The 20,231-nt window shown below is 41.0% G+C and overlaps 2 protein-coding genes across 3 annotated transcripts; one reads left to right on the top strand and one right to left on the bottom strand.

The window, feature by feature from the left end:
- The first annotated feature begins 88 nt into the window (after positions 1–88).
- On the top strand, positions 89–10,370 carry snx30 (sorting nexin family member 30). Of its 2 annotated transcripts, none has more exons than XM_026296752.1 (9): positions 89–390; positions 2,863–3,078; positions 4,266–4,376; positions 4,486–4,644; positions 5,487–5,676; positions 6,816–7,015; positions 7,550–7,639; positions 8,067–8,219; positions 8,883–10,370. In XM_026296752.1, exons 1-9 carry the CDS (start codon positions 256–258, stop codon positions 8,958–8,960), a joined length of 1,332 nt encoding a protein of 443 aa, XP_026152537.1. In that variant the 5' UTR covers positions 89–255; the 3' UTR covers positions 8,961–10,370. The 2 variants fall into 2 exon arrangements, with proteins under 2 accessions (XP_026152537.1, XP_026152538.1); XM_026296753.1 differs by lacking the exon at positions 89–390 and adding an exon at positions 406–532.
- Positions 10,371–12,620: 2,250 nt separating this feature from the next.
- Positions 12,621–19,880, bottom strand: slc46a2 (solute carrier family 46 member 2). The gene is made up of 7 exons (XM_026296754.1): positions 19,280–19,880; positions 18,560–18,730; positions 17,881–18,099; positions 17,440–17,611; positions 16,094–16,177; positions 14,685–14,841; positions 12,621–14,535 (listed from the first exon to the last, which is right to left on the bottom strand). The coding sequence occupies exons 1-7, from the start codon at positions 19,745–19,747 to the stop codon at positions 14,481–14,483; spliced, it is 1,326 nt and encodes a 441-aa protein (XP_026152539.1). The 5' UTR covers positions 19,748–19,880; the 3' UTR covers positions 12,621–14,480.
- Positions 19,881–20,231: the final 351 nt, after the last annotated feature.

Raw genomic sequence — 20,231 nt, 5'->3', positions numbered from 1 at the left:
GCTTCCAATATACGATCTTCAGATGGGTGTGCTTGGTTATCACGTGATAATGTTTTCATCCGGGTCCGTGGCGTTTAATGTCCGGAGCTGCGCAGTGCGGGTCAGCTGACACTTGTGGCCAACCAGCGGGTGTAACATCCTCACTGAGGAGACACTGAACGGGGAAAAAAAGTCCCCCCGTCTCCCCTGACGGGATCAGCCGCAGAAAACCGGACAGTCGTTACCCCCCTATACCAGCTCACATCTTCCCGCAGGATGAGTGTCGGAGCTCCGAGAGGCCTGGCCAGCTCGGGGCAGAAGCCCATCGCGGAGATCCTCCACCCGCTGTCCGCCGCCGAGGAGCCTCTCTCCCCGGGGCCAGATGTCACCGTCAACGTCGGAGGGGACAAGGTAGGGACCACTGGGTTGAACCGATACCGTTTGGGCGGATTAAAGACAAGCAAGGCATGAGGGGAGGACGGTTATCCAAACTAAACTCTACTCACTGACCAGTTTCAGGCTGACACCAGTGTGTGTACGCTAAATCCATCAAGTAAGTAGCAAACAGATGAAAGTTTAATGGAGAAAACGGGGTAAACATCACAGAACGTTTTTTTGGCCAATGTTAATTAATCCTGTTTATATTGAAGGATCACTACTGTCTATGACTGGAGGTTAGAGTTGAGCCTGCACCGTTAGAATTGGTCTGTGAATGAAAGGGTGAAAGACAATGACACTGTAGTTACCTAGACTCTCACTTTATCACAATACAGCAAGAAATCAACCAAAACATTAAAAACAACTGAGCAAAGAGAAAATAAAGGGTTATGGAATTATTAATTATATATAATTATATAACACACACACAGGATTACTATGAGTAATGTGTTTGCACAGTTCAAATTTAATTGGTCAATGTATTTTTAGGTGTCACATTACACTGACTTCAGTTTACACACGTCTTGGTTAGAAAACAGATTTCACTTCACTGTCAACATAGGGAGCTGGCATCAGCCCAGATGTGCTGCGATGATGCAGATGGACCCGGCAAACACATCACAAAGCTTTTATTCTCCCTGCTGTTGTCTTACTGAGGAGCAACCAGCTTAGCAACCGCTTGGACATTGCAGTTAATTATTGACAATGGCAGATGCTATAACGCTCCACTGTTCTTACAGTTAAGTTACTTTGCAAGGTATGATCAGGTTATTTACCTAAAGTTCATATACGCTCACCCTAACTAGTATATTATGATGAACTTATACTGTTTAGTTTTAGTCTTATTGGATTACTCTGCTCTATCATAACAAGGTGGCTGTTGTACAGGCTTCATGCAAAAAGTTTAACATGAGAAAGTAGATTTTTAAATATCAAAAGTCAGCAGTTCACGACTGACAATGAATTTTTTTAACAGTCAGTCGCACACTGACACAGTGATATTAGTATTTGTATGTATATGTATGTATTAAAGGCAAATCTGCTTCTACTAACATAAAGTTGTCAGATTGATCCACACTGTATCACACAGTTCGTGGCAGTGTTGTGGTGGCCTGTGATGTCGTGATGCAACGCAATGCAATTATCTGAACTGTGCCTATCAGTGTAGGATTGCACCATAGTGTAAAGAAATACACAAGAACATTTACAACATCAGCAGAGAGGGAGAGAAAGAAAGAGAAAGTGGTGTGCAGACATTGTTTGTGGTCAGTGTGTGTGGTGACAGTGAGACAGTAGAGGCAGAGGTGTAGCACCTTTCTGGGCAATGATCAAAATGGAAAGTTGCAAACGCGCCCTCGTCAGCTGCAGAAAATGTGATTAAGGTTGAACATTAGCTCCCCTGCTTACCCATATGCACCTCTGCCTCTGCCAGAGCAGTTCCGTCCGTATCTGAGGATTTTAGCGACTTGTGAGAAGTGATAGATAAAATCAAATGTGGTCATACAGGTTTTAGCAAGAGATTTACTTAGTAGGTTTATGTTCAAGACAGGTTGTGATGATGCAGCCCTCTCACTTCTGTATCTTGCCTGCCTTACTGCTGCAGTGCTTACATTTACCATTGTGTTGCCTGCTGCCCCTGCAGTTTGTCTAATGAGGCTGTCAGAGATCATGAATGTGCTGTAATGCATTCATTTGTAATAAAATGCTTGTTTATATGCTAACTTTCCATTGTAGAAATGGGTTCTTTGTTGGACCTCACTTGGAAATGAACAACATAATTCCCTCTTTTCTAATAATAACATGTCTAGTCTCAGAAGTTGTCTTGTCCTTTAAGAGAGACTTTTTCCAACTTCCATTCTTCTGCTGCTATTTGTCATTTTCTGAATTTTTTTTTTTAGCACTCTTGCAGTGTTTAGATGGAGCCTGTAGGTGAAATTTGTGGTTTGCTCTCAACTTGTTGTTATAGAAAACAGTGACAAATTTGAAGAACAAGTCGAACAGGAGATATTTTACACCGTTGTACACAGAAGAGAGCGTTAACTTTGAACTGGGTATAAATACTGGTGCATCAAGTTACATGCAAATTCATGATTGTACTTAAACGTGTGTAATAAAGGGAAATAAACTTTGGTTCTTTGTCAAGCTCCAGCTGGTGTAACTAGCAAATTGTTTTCCTATGGTTGGTATTTTATGTACAAAGACATGCAGAAATGCATCCCCATTCCACAAAGGCTTCATACCTCTCCTCTCGTCCATCATTCAATTAGAAAGACGAGAGTAGTGTCAGATGATGCATGGTGTGCAGCAGCCTCAACAAGAGCCCCAGTGACAGCAAGAAATGAGTGCATTACCATCAGCATCAATGTATCAGCTCTTTGTTTGCAGCTTTTCCTCACTGCAGCATCCGAATTCAAGGTCACAGTGGTGTCATACTTGTCCACGCAGGAAGCGGGGTTGACCAATGGCACACCGGTGGAGATGTCGAGTCCCGCCTCCGCGTCCTCGCTGTTCAACAGGCTGCAGTTGGATGATGACCTGGAAGGAGACAATCGGGACCCCTACGCCTTCACAGAAACCCGTGACCTTTTCGTCACAGTCGACGACCCAAAGAAGCACGTCTCCACCATGGAGACCTACATCACCTACAGAGTCTCCACCAAGGTCTGCTATTGGCTGGTGTCGTGGTAACACTATCTACTTGTTTTTTTTTTTTTTTTTTTAGGACAAGAACCTTCTGTCCAATGAGAATTTTAGTTGTTATTTGTCATGTTTTAACCCACGTAGGACGGATACACAAAACTATAATGTTACTGCTAACCATTTTCTAAAGGACACGGTTAATACTCGCACCACTTGGAAACAGGTAATCCATCATAGTGAACATTAATCCTAATATTTTCTTTCTTTCACGGCTGCTCTGTAACTTTTTCCACTGGCAAGAAAGTGCAGAGGCCAATTCCCACACCCACAGTTCCTTGAAAATAGATGAATATGCAATAAAGCAACAGCATAATTTATTTTAAGTGAGGGGCAATTTTATTCTTCGACCACTGTCAATGCATACATCTGAACAACAATCTCGTCAATCATTAAGTCCTGCAAAACAGAAACAACTTTGATCAGGTACTATCTGATAGGTATTTAATGCATCTGCTTAGTTTTCATCTTTGTCAAAGTAACTGTAAGGTCAAGGTGTTAAAATAAATATATTTTTCTCTTTGAAAGTTTGGGGTATTGAGAAAATTGCTTTTTTCCTTAACTGTCCCATAATAAATAGATTTTCCAAAGGGAAGATGTGTTCAGTAACTAATGTTTACCAGATGGATCCTCAGTTTCATCCTTCAGCGCTGCCGCTCTGCCTCACAGAACCTAATCTGTTCTGACTTTCAGCAGAGAATCGTAGCTGTGGCGGCCTTTCCTTTCCATCATGTAATGAAAGAAACAGATTCGGACGTAGATACTGCCAGGACCTGTCAGGTGGCGTCATGACAACAGTTGCTATGTGCGCTATGGTGATTCAGCTCAGAGGCTTTAGACAAATATCACAATGCAATATAACCATAAGTGTTAATTGAGAGGATGTGAGGGGGTGTCTTTTAACACTAGACTGCTAGAGAGAGTGGGTGTGTGTCTGTGTGTTTGTGTGGGTGTGTGCACTGTCAGCTGCATTTCAGGGTTAGCAATCCTATATGAACTGAGATGAATACAGAAAGAGCCTCCAGTGACCCAGAGCAAACACGTTTGGGTCCCTTCTCAGAGTTATGTTAAATTATAGTGGGGCTTTCAGGTTTAACCACTGTATCCTCCCAGCTAAAACAACAAATGTGCATTTGTGTGTTTTTCTTCAGACAACACGGGTAGAGTTTGACCTTCCGGAGTACAGCGTGCGACGGCGCTACCAGGACTTCGACTGGCTGAGGATCAAGCTGGAGGACAGCCAGCCCACCCACCTCATCCCCGTAGGTCAAATGAGTCACGATGCAACCTACTGTCCTGCTTTCTGATGAGAAATGTCTCATTTACCTTCTCTACTCTTCTTCCTCCTCCCTGGTGTCGCTCCATCTCCAGCCACTCCCAGAGAAGTTTGTGATGAAGGGTGTGGTTGATCGGTTTTCAGAGGAGTTCGTGGAGACGAGGATGAAAGCTCTGGACAAGTTCCTGAAGCGAGTCGCAGACCATCCTGTCCTCTCGTTCAACCCGCATCTGAATGCTTTCTTGTCTGCAAAGGTAAGCTAGCACAAAGGTAAGAAAAATGTATGTCAAACATCTTTGCCCCAGGCTGCATATATAGTTTTTGGTTCAACTCATAATAAGCATAACTATTGTCACCCATACTTTGCTATAAACAATCAACTCTGCAGAAAACAAACTAAATTAGCTACATTGGGCCAGAGGGGAAACAAGTCTTACATGTATAAATGTAGGACAAGAATTAAAATGTTATAATACAAATACTAATGTTTGATTAAGACACTGACAAATTTGGTCTCTCTCTTTCTCTCTGAAGGTTATAAACTGCAGAGACTGGCGGTTCATTCATGAACACATGCAATTTTTTATACACAGCACACTGTAATATTGCATGTTTTTATGCAAATCTAAACAATTAATCTCAGCTGTGATGTTCCACTGAACTACCCAACCCCCAAACACAGAGCCTCTGTTTTCCTATTTGTCCATGTCTACCATCAGTCACAAATTTTTTCTCTAAGTAGCTGAGACACAAGACAAGAGTTTATTGATCCCTGCGGGGAATGAGACTGTCGTAGCAGTAAAATAATTAGACTGAGAAAAAGAAAGTGGATCATAAGCAAAAATGAACAGTATAAAAATCTACTAAAGGTAATGAAACAATATAAGCAGCTTTGGGGTTTCCTGCATTCATGCAGATGACAGTTTTAACTCAGCGTTAAAGTTGCATGGACGCTAAAACAGAATGCCAACTCATAAAATGAACAAATGTTTCTTACTTGTTTCTAGTCATCCCTCATACTCCGCCTGGCTCTGGTCTCTACCCTTGATGCTTGTGTAGTGACGACATGTGGTCTGTTGTCACTTTGTGTCTGCAGGACCTCAACAAGCGCCAGGGTCTGGCCCTGTTGTCCAAAGTGGGGGAGTCGGTGAAGCAAGTGACTGGAGGCTACAAGCTGCGGGCGAGGCCAGCTGAATTCTGCGCCATGGGAGATTACCTGGACACTTTTAGCCAGAAACTGGGAACCATAGACCGCATTGCTCAGAGGATCCTCAAAGAGCAGTCCGGTAACACGCACTGTGTGTGAAGATATAAAATAATGTGTGTCTCCTGGTGGTGGTTGAGGACTCTGAGCTTTCAGTGTGAGATTTTTAGTAATGGTTTTCCATATGTTGGAAGGCTTTAATCCGTGTTCCTAATTGTTTTGCCACAGACAGTAAAGGAGGCATGCACAAGAGATTTTACAAATAAAAGTAGGTTAAACTAGGCCATGAAAGCAAGCAACATAATGCCATCATTACACAGATGAATATAAAATAAATAAGCTAATAACACAATTAATTTGGAGATTTGTTAACGTCAGGGTGTCAGAAGCCCTTTCACTGACTGGAAAAGTAATCACATGTTGATTGTGTAATTCTTGCCAAACATATACTTTAACTGCCAGGAAGCAACATTTAGAAACAGCGCTGTGTGCTGCTTGTAACATAGCCTCTACCAGTGCTCCTTATCCTGTTACTGCCACCCTGCTATTTACTGCCAGCTACTTCTGCTTGTTTTTTAGCTTATGTCACTAAATGTTTCGGTCTTTAAATATGTAGCTATTGTTGGCCTGTATGAGGTTATCTGCAGTGTTGACTTTTTAACTGATGTGGTGTCTGCTTGAAAACAACAAGAAAAAATCTCATAGACCTTTGGGGCTTGAGGTTATGTTGCTGATAACAGCCAATCTAACTCATGCATGACAAGCGTTTCCACAAATACCTTGTTATCAACAGTGTGAAATACTTGTCACCGTAGGTTTAGGTTTTAGATGTGCTGCAGTACGTGGCCTGAACATCTGCAGCTTAAAATGAAAGGTTCTTGTTCTGTTTCAGAGGTGGTAGGACTAAAAGTCAGGGGAGGTGTAGATAATGAATGTCTGTGAGTTGAAAGAGACTGTTAAAAAAAAAAAAAAAAAAAGAAAAAGAAAAATGCCATGGATGCTTGAGTCAGCCTCTCTCATGTGTTACTTGTAAATACCAATTTCGCATTAAACATGCTAATCCTTCCCTGGAAAAAGTTCTTATTGAGTATTAGCCACTCAAAATTCTAATATAGTCACAGAGTGCACATAGGTCATTAAGAAAAAGAATAAAAGTAAAGCAAAACTCAGCTTCTCTTTATTTCCTGCTCATGTCTGACCTCCTTTGCCCCCCCCCCACAGAGTACCTTACGGAGCTGCGTGAGTACGGGACAGTCTATTCTAGCTGGGCGGGGTCGGAAGAAGAGCTGCAGCGCCCCCTGGAGGGCGTGGCCGGCTGCGTGTCGACGTGCTGCGGCGCGCTGGAGGACATGAGTGAGAACATGAGCCAGGACTTTCTGCCTGTGCTCAAAGAGTACGTGCTCTACACAGAGTCCATGAAGGTGAGAGCGACGAGGGCACGGTGGGACACGTTTTTGTTTGTTTGAAAGTGACACTGGGAAATTAAAGTCATTCAGAATAGAAAGACTTGACTGTTGGTTCTCTTCATTGTCAGCACATTTCTTACTGTACACACTGAAGGGTTTAAATAGAAAAAAGGGGGGAGAAAAAACATGAACTTCCTCCTCAGTTTGATGGTACAAACCGGCCTGTACACATTCTTTTTAAGTATTTACCACGGATTATTGTTTGTTTATTTACAGCAGGGAACACAGGGGAAAGACGTCCTTTGGAAGGGAAATAAGTTCAGAGTTGAGCCTTTACCCTTTCACACACAAAAACAGAGCCTTGCTTCTTTTAGCTGAGTCACCTTTGACCCTGAACAGAGGAAGCGGCATCTGAGATTCTGCATGTGTCACGTCCCATCCTCACCAAAGTCCTGATTCGGCATCTCTCTTTCTGTTATTTCTCTCTCTGAAATCAGCAATATCACACAATGAAAAATAAATTGCTGTATGTCTTCTGTCCTGTTGTAGAATGTTTTGAGGAAGCGTGACCAGAGCCAGGCGGAGTACGAAGGGCGACTAGAAGCAGCCATATTGCGCAAACAGGAGGACAGAACGCCTGTAAGCATCCTTCTCGTTTCTTTTTAGACTCGGAAGCAATAAAAACGCTGCGTTCACAGTAGTCAGTAGTTTCCCATAGGTCATGGTTATACTATAACCACAAAATCCCCCCTCATCATGTGCCATTTACAAGTATTTCAACCATGCAGTTAATCATTTACCACATCATTCAATTTCAAAGCGCAGCCAATGTGCATAAAATCACCACTGTCTTTATCTCATGTATGTTACAGACAACCAGTAACTTCCAGGCAAACTTGTTATGTGAGAAAGTGTGCTTTGTCATTCTGCCAGTTCAGCTCTCTGAATCAAACCTCCCCTCCACAACCCCTGCAGCACTCCCTAGTGGTTCCTGTCCTATAAACTGTAGACTACAGTGATGTCCCTCTGAAGGCCCCTGTAGCTGTAGTTTTCTGTCTCACTGTAGATACCAATGGAGGTAGAGAAATGCCAGGACAAAGTAGAGTGTTTCAACGCCGACCTGAAGGCAGACTGGGAGCGCTGGCAGAGCAACAAGAGACAAGACTTCAAGCAGCTTCTCACAGGCATGGCTGATAAAAACATCATCTACTATGAAAAGGTACGCTGCTCCTAAATACTGGGGGGAAAAAAAGGCATGCACTCTGCATCTCCTGGAGAAGATTTGGTTGTCATGTGTTCGCTCATCAGAACATTTTTTATAGCTAGAACAGAAACAGAAAGCAATATCTGTATTCACACATAGAAGAGTTTAGAGTCCTCACACCCTCCGATTACAAGATGCTGCTCCTCATGCTTCCCACAATAGCACTAAAAATAGAAAAGTGTCTGTGGAGAAGCTGGTAAATGTCAAGGCTGAGTATCATTTGAAAAATACTGAGATACCAAGAAATACTTCACTGATGTTTCTATGTGAAAATCCATTTAGCAAAAGCCTTATCATTATTATTATTCACATTATGGCTGCAACAAACGACTTTAATAATCGATCAATCGGTCGATTATGTTTTCGATTAATCAGACTTTTACAAAAGAATATAGAGAAAAGTTAGTGGTACTAATGAGGGAAGTGCAAGAGATGGTCTTCACTTAATCTCCCAGATTTATATGACCAGCCCGGGGATTGAACCAATGACCTTCAAGCACCCGAACTGGCTTCTTCAGATTTCTGAACACATGCACAGCAAAACAAACACATGAAAGAGCCACAGAATATCACTGCATCTCCCTCTGACTCTCCATCTTTCCCTCTGACCTCCTGCAGAGCCAGGCAGCGTGGGAGTCTCTCGTAACTCTTCTCCAGGACAAACAGACCGAGGACAAAACGAGCGAGACGAACTGAAACATCGCCTCGTGTCTCTGCCTTCTGTCTGTCTCCCTCTTTGAATCACACACTGATGCCAAGAAAAAGGACCAACGGGGTAGCAGATTGTAACTGCTGGACTTTGCCCTTGTTCTCTTGTGAGGTGATTTGTATGGAGGGGGAGTCGTCTCTCTCTCTAAGACCGGACCGGTGGTAGCGAACGGTGCATTCAAGGACAGCAGGGAAAGCGGAGGGACCTATTATGTACAGACCCTTTTTTTTTTTTTTTTTTTTTTTTCCCGCTGTTCTTAATGACTTTTTCTACTTTATAATTAACAGGCAGTTGTCCGTGCCACTTGTGTTTGTTTAACCGTGTTCTCTACGAGGCGTATTTTCTTTCTGTTCTCATCATTTTCCCATTGAGCCAAATGTGAAGGCTGTTGAAATGTTTTGAAGGCATATACTGACATTTTGCAGTACAAAGTATCTTAAATTTCGCTCAGCAGGTATTAAGAGCATTCAAGATTTGTTGGTTTTTTTCTGTTAGTTAAGTTAAATCTATCACCAAAAAGACCCATGCCCATTATTTTTGCATGTGTCAGATCATAAACTCTTGTATTTGCCATTTCCCAAACTCTCATAAACATTATAGTTTTCCTACTTTCCCTGCAACAATGGTTATAAAAATTAACTTGCATACTTGAAATTCTTGTGGCATTAGAGGTTCATGGCATGGCCTGTGTTCAAGCAGAAGGGGCAGAGAAAAGCAAGAGGTGTAGCAACCGTTGAAATGAGAACTCAGTAAAAGCCTCTGTTAGTTCTACTAAGGGAGAGTTTAGGATATTTTGGCTGATTTTGGTTCACACCGTTAGAGATAGGCAGGAGGGAGAGCTGCGTTTAATAATAAGGACACAGGCTTGTGTGTCTGAGCTCAATGCTGAGCTTTCTTGATGGAGTTTGATTTGGTTGTACATTGGTCTTCTGGTAGAGTACAACAGCACCACATTGTGGGCAAACTGTGAATAGTTTCCAGCTTTTGAAACTTGTGGCTAAACAGCAGGCCTCTTCTTTCAGTTGCTTTTGATAGTATGTTTAGATTTTACTATGGCTGTTCAGAAGATTTAACCAGTGAAGATCAGACAAAGGGAACTGTAGCTGAAAACACCATAGTCGGATGACATTTTTCCTCTAATCTGCCTCAGTCACTGAAGGTTTCTGAAACAAACGCTGCAGTGGGAACATGTGGCATTGACTACCCCACTAACAGAATTTGCGTCTAGTTTGAAAAAAAGGTTTTTCATAAATGCCGGTACGAGGTGCATTTGGCTGGCGGAGTACTGAGATCAGAGCTCTCAGCTGAACAACGGTCTGTTTTGGAATTGGCAAATTTCTTACACGGGTTCACGCTGCTGGCGCACAGGGCAAAAGGCAGCGTTTAGGCTTCTGGTCTGGTATTTCAAAAACAATTATTCTGTGGTTTTAGATCACAGTTTTATTTCTTCTAGTATGAGACACAATGACTCAGTATAGTGGAAATCATTAGCACTTTGGTTCTACTGAAGCCTCTCATAGAGCAGTTTCACAGTGTGACCTCATCTGCCCAGCTGTGACTCATGGGAAATATTTGTAAGAAGGTGCAGTAGCTCTGCAGAATGTATGACCAACAGCTTCTCTGCGTCAAATTTATTGTATTTCCCTTTTTGGGGGCTTATGTTGCTGATGTGGCCTTGATTTGAGGGGAAAATCCATTCTGAGATTTTCAGTTCAATGCCAATGTGTAATCTGGTATTTGGGCTGTCTTGTCTCTTGTGGGCTGGCAGGTATCACAGCAGTAATTATACCAAGTGGAAGACAGTAAATGTACCAGTGGTGCCATTTGGGTCACTGACATTAAAGTAGCTGCATCTTGCTGAGAGTTTACAGTTATTCATGTTCATTACATTCAGCACAAAGTAGCGAAAACCTGACCAATGATGACCAGGGCAGACACAGTCATGTGACATCTTCTAAGAACCACATCGTAGCCCCATAAATGAGGAAATGTTTATGTTTCAGACACAATGTAAGCATCATTTTTGTTTTGCTGTGCATTTTTAAGGCTTCGTGTCGTTTCAGAAATGAAGTGCTGATGTGAGTTTCGAGATTATGTGCTCACACAGGTTTGGTTAAAACTGGAAGAAAAAAGAAAAGAAAAAAAAGCATTTAAACTGTAGTTTTTACGCTGACGTCATTTGACTGTGCCTGCCCTCAGTGTAACCAAATGCAAGTGACAGCGATGCGATGAAGTGACTGCGTGAGAGATGTTTTTATTTGTACTTCTCTTTTAAATCCTCCATTCCCCCTTTAGCTTTAAAACTATCAAGCAGCAGCTGCTTCCTCTTACTACTAGAAATCAGAGAAGTGACACATGAAGAATAACGTATTTGAGTTTGAAAACAGTCTGAAAACAGGGACGATTTGGTTTTGGTCCAGTATCGAGGCCGAACTACTTATGCTCTGATGCTAAAAGCCTAAATTATTGTAATCATACCGAAATACTGAAAAGGAAGAGCACGGGTTGGAGGTGTTCAGAAAGGAAAAGAAAGTTGTTTTTTTTTTTGGAGTTTTTATAGTATTCCAGTAAGATTTCCAGCTTTGTCACATTTATAAACATGCACATTAATAATTAAAAAAAAAAAAAAAAATTAACTTAAACTTAAAAAATGTCTTATCCAACCCTCACAGCCCAAGTTGCTATTATTCATTTAGCATGACATGAATCAAAGTTAAAGGTACCCAATAGAGCTTTTGACCACTAGTAGTGCTGTGGAGCATTTTTTGTTTGTCTCAAATAAATAAATGTGTTTTTGCTAAAGGATAAAAAACAAACAAACATTTGTTTACAGGAAGCCTCCACAGTGCACCTTTAAACCAGATGTGGCACGATGTAAAGCTTAACATGTCACAGCGGTGCACTACACTCAGAAACAGTGAGAGAGAGACAGCAGGCGACGTGTGACTTTTCATATTTTCATTGCAAAAATATGAAAACTGGCTTTTGATTTGAAGAACTATTGATATGTAGCAAAACGATAAAAAGTTTAACAAATGATTTGATAGGAAATAAAAAAAAAAACCAAAAACTTTGATCACTCTCTTTTTAGTTCTATTTTGTTTACCAAATTATTTTGGTACTTGAACACTGTGAGTCTTTGCTATTAGGGGAGTGATTTGAAAAACAAGGCATCAGTGCATCTGTAGACTTTCCAGCTGGATGAATTAACGGTACCTGATGACGTGACCTGAGGATGCACAAGTTTTGAGATCATTCAGATTTAATTGTAATGTTTTTCTTTGCTCCAGTAGCAATAGACTGTATAATCAATATAGCCCAATGTACAGCTGAATTATATATACTACAGCTGAGTTTATTTTTGTATAAAGATACCTTTGAGGTTCGAATGGGTACATTTTAACATTGTAGAAGAGACTGGTGATTTGCACTAGGTATGGAAATCTGACATAACCAAAATATGAGGAATGGAAAATGTTTTTTTTTTTTTTGCTAATTTGAACCCTAACAACAGTTTTCAGATTAAATTTCTTCTCTGTAATCATAACCATTGTAAAAGCCCCAAACATACAATGTGCCTGCTAATTTATTTTTGCACTACATAGACTAGTAGCTCCAATTTCTGGTGGAAAGATCAGCTCCATTTCTTTTTTTTTTTTCATTTGCCAAAAATGACAGTCTATTGTTGAGTTGGTTGGGGGATATTTATATTTCAGTCTGTAACGATCTGTAATGTTAAAGGTATTGGGTGCAAAGCTGGTTCAGGTTAAATCCTCAAACAGGGATGGCCATGATATAGGGGGACAAAAATGTCCCCATCTTTACCTCCTGTCTTCCTCACAGACTCACACATGAAGAGAAACTGATTTGCACAAAAGGACAAACCTGATCAATCAAACTTGTAGGACAGGTTAAATTCAGATGACTTAAGAACACACAAATCTAGTTTCAGGTTTTTATTTTTGTTGTTGTTTTTGTTCCTCCCCAGTGTGTACTGTTTACGTTCAGTCCTTATTGTATATTTGAATATGAATAACATCTTGTAATTACAACCGAGCTTGTATATTGATGTTGTTTTTGATGCAATTTATCTTTACCTCAAATGATTTTTTTGGATATATTGGACCAATAATAATAATTAAAAAAAAAAATAAAAAAAAAATAAAAAAACTAATGCATTTGGTGTTTTTCTGCTCTGGTATGATTTGTCTGTGCTAAAAGTTATTGCAGGTGCATGAAAAAAAAACAGGCAGGTTACACTATGGGGTTAAAAGAACAGACGAGTCTATTGAAATAAAATCTGACTAAATAAAGCACTAATTAAAATGTTTTAAATTTTCTTAGCACATTTATTTGCTGAATTAAGTCCCAGTAAAACATATTGTATGCTAAACAATACCTAAAAACATACTGCAGGACAGTTTATTATTTATTAAACAGCCACTGACAGGAGCCTTTTCACATGTGGGTTTTTAAAGGGCAGTAATAAATTCATGCAGAAAATAAAAATAATAATTCAAGCTGCATTTTCTTCCTTTCAGATCAATACCGCTTTCATGGTATGAAGATTAAAAAAAAATAAATAAATTACTGTATCTAACTAAGTATTATAAAAACTACTACTACTGCTACATCCCATAGTTTTTGAGCCCCCAACCCAGTATTAAGATAACTTCATATAAACTGTATAAAACATTCAACTATAAAAAGGTAACAGCAGAAAGAATATGATACAATGCCTACAACACCAGCATCAAAAGTTATTACATGTGTTTCCTTTAACATGTCGCCTGTATCCTGCCATACTAAGATAAAAGTTTCAACATTAGCAAAGTAACCCTTTCTGCTCCAAAATACCACACGGTGCATCGCTTCTGACTGGACTCTGAATCCTTTCTGTTTCCGAGTCAATCATCGAATGATGCTGCATTAAAACAATTTATGGTAAGTGACGTGTATCTGGTGCTTGGATTCTACAAACTAAATATGTACAAATCTTCTGTGTGTTCTCTATTTTAGGTTGTGCTTATAAGGGACTTTACACGTGTGACGCAAATACTGACAAACCTAGATGATGTTGAAATGACTGGTTACATTGAGGTCATGACTAATCCCTTTAGCACAGTTTGAAGACATTTCACTGGCTGACGACATCCAATGTCCGATGACCTCTGCCTGTATCAAACCTTTAAACACCTTTAAACACCTTAAACCTTCGTGGCAAAACTTTTCACGCAGCGTCCCACGTTATTGCACTTTGTCTGTATTCGAAGGCCTTCGCAGCTTAAATGACAGTAAAACAATTTTTTAAAACATGTCATAAAATTCTTGTTTGTTTGTTCCTCCTGCATCAATAGGGAAGGAACTCCTTTCCTGTGTGTGCATTTATGTTTTAGGAAGTGGAAATGTGAGATTAAAGGCACCGTTCTCCTTTTGCTGATTTCACATCTCAGTTTCCATCTGCTTCAATCCAAGGCTAACTCACTGTTGGTGCTGATGTCGGCACTTCAGTCTCCCTGAATCCTCATGTACCTTCTCCGAGGGGATCTGCAGCCAACAATGCTGAAAGGACAAGAGAGATAAGTATATTGACTGTAACAAGTATTTTATATCTAAATTCTTTTTCTTTTTTTCCTGTTTGTTTCACTTATTGAGGAATGTTATCATTTCTAATTAAACTACTATACTGAACTCATATTCTGGAGCAATACCTGATGGGTATCATTCCAAGTACTGTAAAGATGCTGGAGAGTGTGAAGACAAAGCCTGGGAACCAGTGCAGGGTGGCCTGATAGATCTTAGTAAAGGCGGGGATGTAGGCGAGACCGGCAAACTTCAGAGCCAGCTGCAGAGAGGTGAGAATGGTGCCTGATGGGAAGGAAGGAGAGACAGACACGGTTGAGATGAGAAAAATACAATAAAAGTCGGTGAGGCAGAAAAAAAAAAGAAGAGATATCTGACCAAATATTGATTTGGATTTTTTTTCTCTTTCCTACAGTTTGGATGATTGGCTGATTTCCTTATGTGCATGTGTGCACAGGAAAAGATTCTGTGCTGCTGGTTGGTTTGCAATGCCCTGTCGTCACTTTACAGCAAACACGAACAAAAGTACACAGACAATAAATAACCCTTGTCCTCTAATCATCAGTGAACAGTGTGTGTCTGTGTGTGTGACAGAAACAGGAATCCTGCTACTGAGTGAGTAGAACAGGCTGTTTGTTTCAAGCCTGTTTTGTATAAACCAGCCTGACTGGTGTCACATGTAGGGTTTCCATGGCACTCCTTCATGAGCACTATCTCTATTCCTGTTTCACGACACGAGGCCTGAACACTGAAATATGTTCATGTCATCGCTCTTCAACTACTTCCTCCCACACACACTTTTGTGTCTTGTTTTTTTTTTTTTTTTGTTATTTTCATATATTTATACATCTATATTTTTTATTTGTATTTATTCTCACGTTCTTTTTTTGCACGCAGGGCATGGCTGTGTAAATAGTTTTGATTTCATTTTCCCATGTGTTGTGATACAGTATATACAGTGTCTTTCTCCTCCACAGCACAGTGGAAGAGAATGTGATTGTATTTGTGCTGTTCACTTTGGAAAAATGACATTTATTAAATCCTGGTTACTCACTCACTTGGACATCACATTCAATTTTTTTTTTAAAACTACTTTCTTCCAAGACAGCAACAAAAAGTGGCTCTAAGCCTGTCTAACTCTACGAGACTTATTTCAACTGTTGCTTTAATAATCTGCCACTCCATACTTTAGTGGTTAAACCATCAATAGCGTGTCTTTGAATAAAACTGCTGTTTATTTAATAGCTTTAACAACATTACTGTTTTTATTACTCCTCAGCAATGCTATCACACACCTACACAAATTTGTTTTTATTCTCATGGAGACATAACATTGATGTACACTCATTTCCTGGAGACTGACCCTACCCCTTAACCATAGCCACTAACTGCCCATCCCTAACCCTAACACTTACTTTAAACCAAATCGTCTCTTTACAGTTTGGGGATTTACAGGATGGGGACCTGGCTTGGAAGACGTTTTAGTCCCCACAGTGTAGGAAATACATGCACACGCACACACGGGTTACAGACTCACCATATGAGGATGCTGGAACCTGCTGTGACAGTAGAGATCTGATGGTGGGCATCGGGATCAGACCAAACAAGGTGAGTGCACGAGCTGCAGAGAAATACAAATTCATTTTTCTTTCCTCTCAGTTCAACTTCCTTCACAATGTCCTTTTGGACACCCACCACTGTCATGCAGATACTATGTCTAACTCAACAATGTTGTGGTTATAGAAAGTGAAAAGAAAATTGGTAAGAAAAAGCAAATGCTCTGCTTTGACAGTCCTTCCCCTCTGTTGCTTTCATGCTGACTTAGCTTTAGGCTAAATATATCTATTTATATTTGTTTATATATATATATATATATATATATGTTTCTGTAGCGTTAAGCTGAAAATGAAGCTACAACTAGGAAGAGTCACTGGACTGGTTGGTGTTATGTGAGGAGGAAGGCAGTATAAGTGCTCTTTGCTGTATTTCCTTAAGGAGCAGGTCTCCACTTACAGAGGCAGCCATGTTGTGCTGCCATGTTTCTACAGTAGCCCAGAACGGACAAACTACAGGGAATCATGTTTTGTTGTATCTGCCACATAGGGCTGAATTCAAAATGTTTATGGCTTCGACTCTCTCACAGTTCCTTGTTTTGGTCCCTTTATGATCTTAATGCAATCCTGTCAGGCATGTTATGAGAAACAGGACAAGAATCTGCATAGGCAGTCTTTTAACAATTCACCTTCTTTCTCTTAAAACATAAAACTTGAACACTTGTTTTGTTATATTTGTTTCTACTAGTCACCTGCCTTTTATGAAAGTGAAATGAAGATGAGCCAGACAAACATCTGCTCGACAGAACCCAAACATTGTGGCTCTTTGTTTTTACAGAACAAACCACAAGACCAAACACAGTGAAGAAAGATTTTGACTCTGTGAGAAAATGCTGTCTGTCACCAACAATAATATGACTTTCTGCAGCCACACCACACAAGTCGACGTGATAAAATCTTGTTTTATGCACATGTGAGCGCAGTCATTAAAGTTATCAGTAAAAAAATTGGCTCCAGGTTATTTCATTTGAGGAGATGTGTTTTGATATGAATTAGTTTTGGGATTTGGGTATTTTTGAAGATGAAAACAGGAATAAGCTTATCATACCAATATTTAGCCTGATGATAGAATATAATAGGACCAATACTGAGTAATGATGATAGAGTTTGCATTGGTCGTATTTGTTAAAAATAATAGTAGCGTATGTTGGAAATGTGTGGCCTTTGTCAGGAAATAAGGCAGGAAACTGGAAGAAAACCATCATAAATTTGATCCTGTAATTTTTTATCAGTGTCTATTAGTCATGATCCATGAGATGTTCGGTCTTACCAAGGTAGAACAGGTAGGTTTTTGTGACGAATGACATGAAGTAGATGCCTGAGGCGAACGACAGCATGCCGATCAGGATGAGCGTGACGTCGCTGGCGCAGCGACGAAACACAATGACGCCGATGAAACTGGTGAGGAAAATCATGCAGCCTGCTGCATTCCCATAACCCACCTGGAGGAAGACAGAGAATTCAAAAGAGAAAAGAGAAAAAAAGAGACAGACATGAAAAGACAAAGGGAGGCAGAAAGTGAAACAAAGTAAGGGACGGGATAATGTACATAATGTAAAATGTAACAAGACAAGAGGGTGCAAAAAAAGAAAATAGAAAAAGTGAGACAAAATCAAACCTGACACCCAATACATAAATAGGGCTGTCTATAATAACTGATAATAATAACAATACATCTAAATACACACATGCAAAGACAGAAAAGTCTCACCTGAGTGGCGTTCCAGCTGAGCGGCTCTTTCATCACGAAGGCCCCCAGTATTTCGATGGCTCCCCCCACCGCGAAGTCGTACAGCACGGCAGCGACGAACAGCAGAACCACGTTCACCAGGTTTATCCCAGCAGGACCCTCGGCACCTTGAGCGTCATTGGAGCAGTGAGAAAGGAGGTGGCAGGTGTCTTTTGGCTCTTTGTCCGACACTTGTTTCACCTTTAATCAGAGTGGACACAGGCACGCTTCACTTCGCTGCATGACCAATACACAGCTACAGTTACAGTGAAGATACAAAGATACAAAGCTGAAAGCTGGTTCTGACAATATGAGCCTGCTGGAAAGAGTTTCAGAGGAAGCTGTACTTTCAGCGTAAACCGGTATACCATGGCCACTGACACTTCTGCATTGTGACTGGCTGAGGGGTGTGGATTGACCTATAGTAACTGGACAGTCACTATGATGCAGTGTTTGTTAATTAATATATAATATATTGATCTATCTTACATTAATACAGATTAGTTCATCCAAATAATTCGATAGTTGATTGTATGTTTAATACCAGTCCCAGTTATATAGTTTCAAACACTTATAGTCAGTTTCTCTGTGGTGCAGCCTTGGTTTAAAGGAACACAACACACACATCACACACACAGTTATCTCTCACACACACACTGACCTGCAGCAGGACTACGGAGAATATGAGGCTGAGCAGGTGCAGCAGTGTGCTCACAAAGAGCAGAACGATCCCGTTTCCCACGCTGGCGGTGTACAGCATGAACAGATGACCCGACACCAGGCTGCCCACCACACCTGCTGCTCCGTACAGCAGCTCCACCCTCATCATCACCTGCATAGGACATGGACACACATACAGTAACTTCTTTGACCTTATATTAGGATTTTAAGGAGCCAGATTTGAAATGTTGAAGCTTGTTGCTTTTGTATTTAACCAAAGAAGAGTTGAGTTTTGTGGTGTTTTCTGTTGTTTTTAATGAAGCTTAGGGCAACAATGTTCAAGCATCTGTCTGTACATGCAAGTGTTAGATGTTACTTTGTTTCACTGGGGGGAGAAAATGTGGTTTTAAAGTCAAAGTAGCACTACAGAGTGAAAAAACCAGTCCATTACAAGTCATGTCCTGCAATAAAAATACAGGATGCTATGCATATTTCTATTACAGACCATCCAACAGAGGACTAATGATGACTAAGGATTAAAAACAAATCAGTGTTGTGACAGTGATTTACCAGGTTTAGTGCATGTTGGTGACAAATGGAAATGCACATGATCATTTAAAGTAGACGTCAAATTCAGCCAAACAATGACCAAAGAAGACTAAAACTTTGTTGTTGGAATAATCCTGAAAACGATACCTAACCAAGCGAGCCAGTAACAAACCTTGGACCGGTCGGTCGCCGTGGACCCGAGCGACGCCAGCGTCATCACCCCGGGCCAGTAGGCGCAGAAGCCGCCGGACAGTCCGAAGAGAACCGCTGCTCCGAACATCACCTCCAGCGGGAAACGGAAACTGACCACCAGCAGCAGGAGAGCCCTGGACACCAGGTACCCGATCAGGGGCAACACGATGGGGGCTTTCCTCCAACCGCGGTCGCTCAACCTGGCCAGGATCAGCGCAGGTATGATCGGAACGAGGCTGATGATGAGGTTGTAGGTCATGAAGAAATCCGTCATGGCTTTTTGCTGGCTGTCCTCCCTGGAGAGATCGGGGTAGGTGGCGTTGGCACAGCGGTCCTTAACCACCACCTGCAGCGCGGTGTCGAAGAGCGTGCTGCCCAGCTGCTCCAGCACGATGATGGGCTCGATCTGGCGGAGCAGGGCAAAGGCGGTGTTGCACAGGCGGGGCATGACTCTTCACAGCTTACTCCCAAAAACTGAAACCCAAAGTCAGACTGTATCGGTCTCTGCTGTGGTTCCTTTGGACGGAGTGTTGAAGAACACAGTAGAAGGGGAATAAAAACACTTCTCAGCCACTTCCTCCTCCTCCTCCTCCTCACAACACAAGGCGTGACCTGAAAGTCATGAAGTTTGGAGAGCCACCCTCTGGTCTCCTCCTCTGGCACATTTAATCCTGATCGATTTCATGACTCTATGGCTTATTCATTACATATATTTACTCTTCATTTCAAAGAAACCACCTTCATGTTGTGTTTACTGTGGATTTTAGTGTGGAGCACTTTAACAAATAAAAACATATATTCAGACAGATTTTTGTTAAAACTTACCACCTTATGGGGACCCATTGGTTTCAATAAATATAAGAACTCAATGAAAATTCACTTGAAAAGTGTAAAACTGACTGTGATGTATTGGCACCAGCGTGTATAAGTGA

The sequence above is a fragment of the Mastacembelus armatus genome, chromosome 12 (genome assembly GCF_900324485.2).
Source record: "Mastacembelus armatus chromosome 12, fMasArm1.2, whole genome shotgun sequence".
NCBI lineage: Eukaryota > Metazoa > Chordata > Actinopteri > Synbranchiformes > Mastacembelidae > Mastacembelus > Mastacembelus armatus.
This window is presented reverse-complemented; position numbering and strand designations above follow the sequence as displayed.

Excerpts from the sequence above, each read along its gene's own strand:
- snx30 (XM_026296752.1), top strand. The coding sequence starts at position 256 with ATGAGTGTCGGAGCTCCGAGAGGCCTGGCCAGCTCGGGGCAGAAGCCC. Across the intron at positions 7,016-7,549 it reads TCTACACAGAGTCCATGAAG|AATGTTTTGAGGAAGCGTGA; the intron begins GTGAGAGCGACG and ends GTCCTGTTGTAG. Across the intron at positions 8,220-8,882 it reads ACATCATCTACTATGAAAAG|AGCCAGGCAGCGTGGGAGTC; the intron begins GTACGCTGCTCC and ends GACCTCCTGCAG.
- slc46a2 (XM_026296754.1), bottom strand. The coding sequence starts at position 19,747 with ATGCCCCGCCTGTGCAACACCGCCTTTGCCCTGCTCCGCCAGATCGAG. Across the intron at positions 17,612-17,880 it reads TCAGCTGGAACGCCACTCAG|GTGGGTTATGGGAATGCAGC; the intron begins GTGAGACTTTTC and ends GTCTTCCTCCAG. Across the intron at positions 16,178-17,439 it reads AACCTACCTGTTCTACCTTG|CTCGTGCACTCACCTTGTTT; the intron begins GTAAGACCGAAC and ends ATTTCTCTGCAG.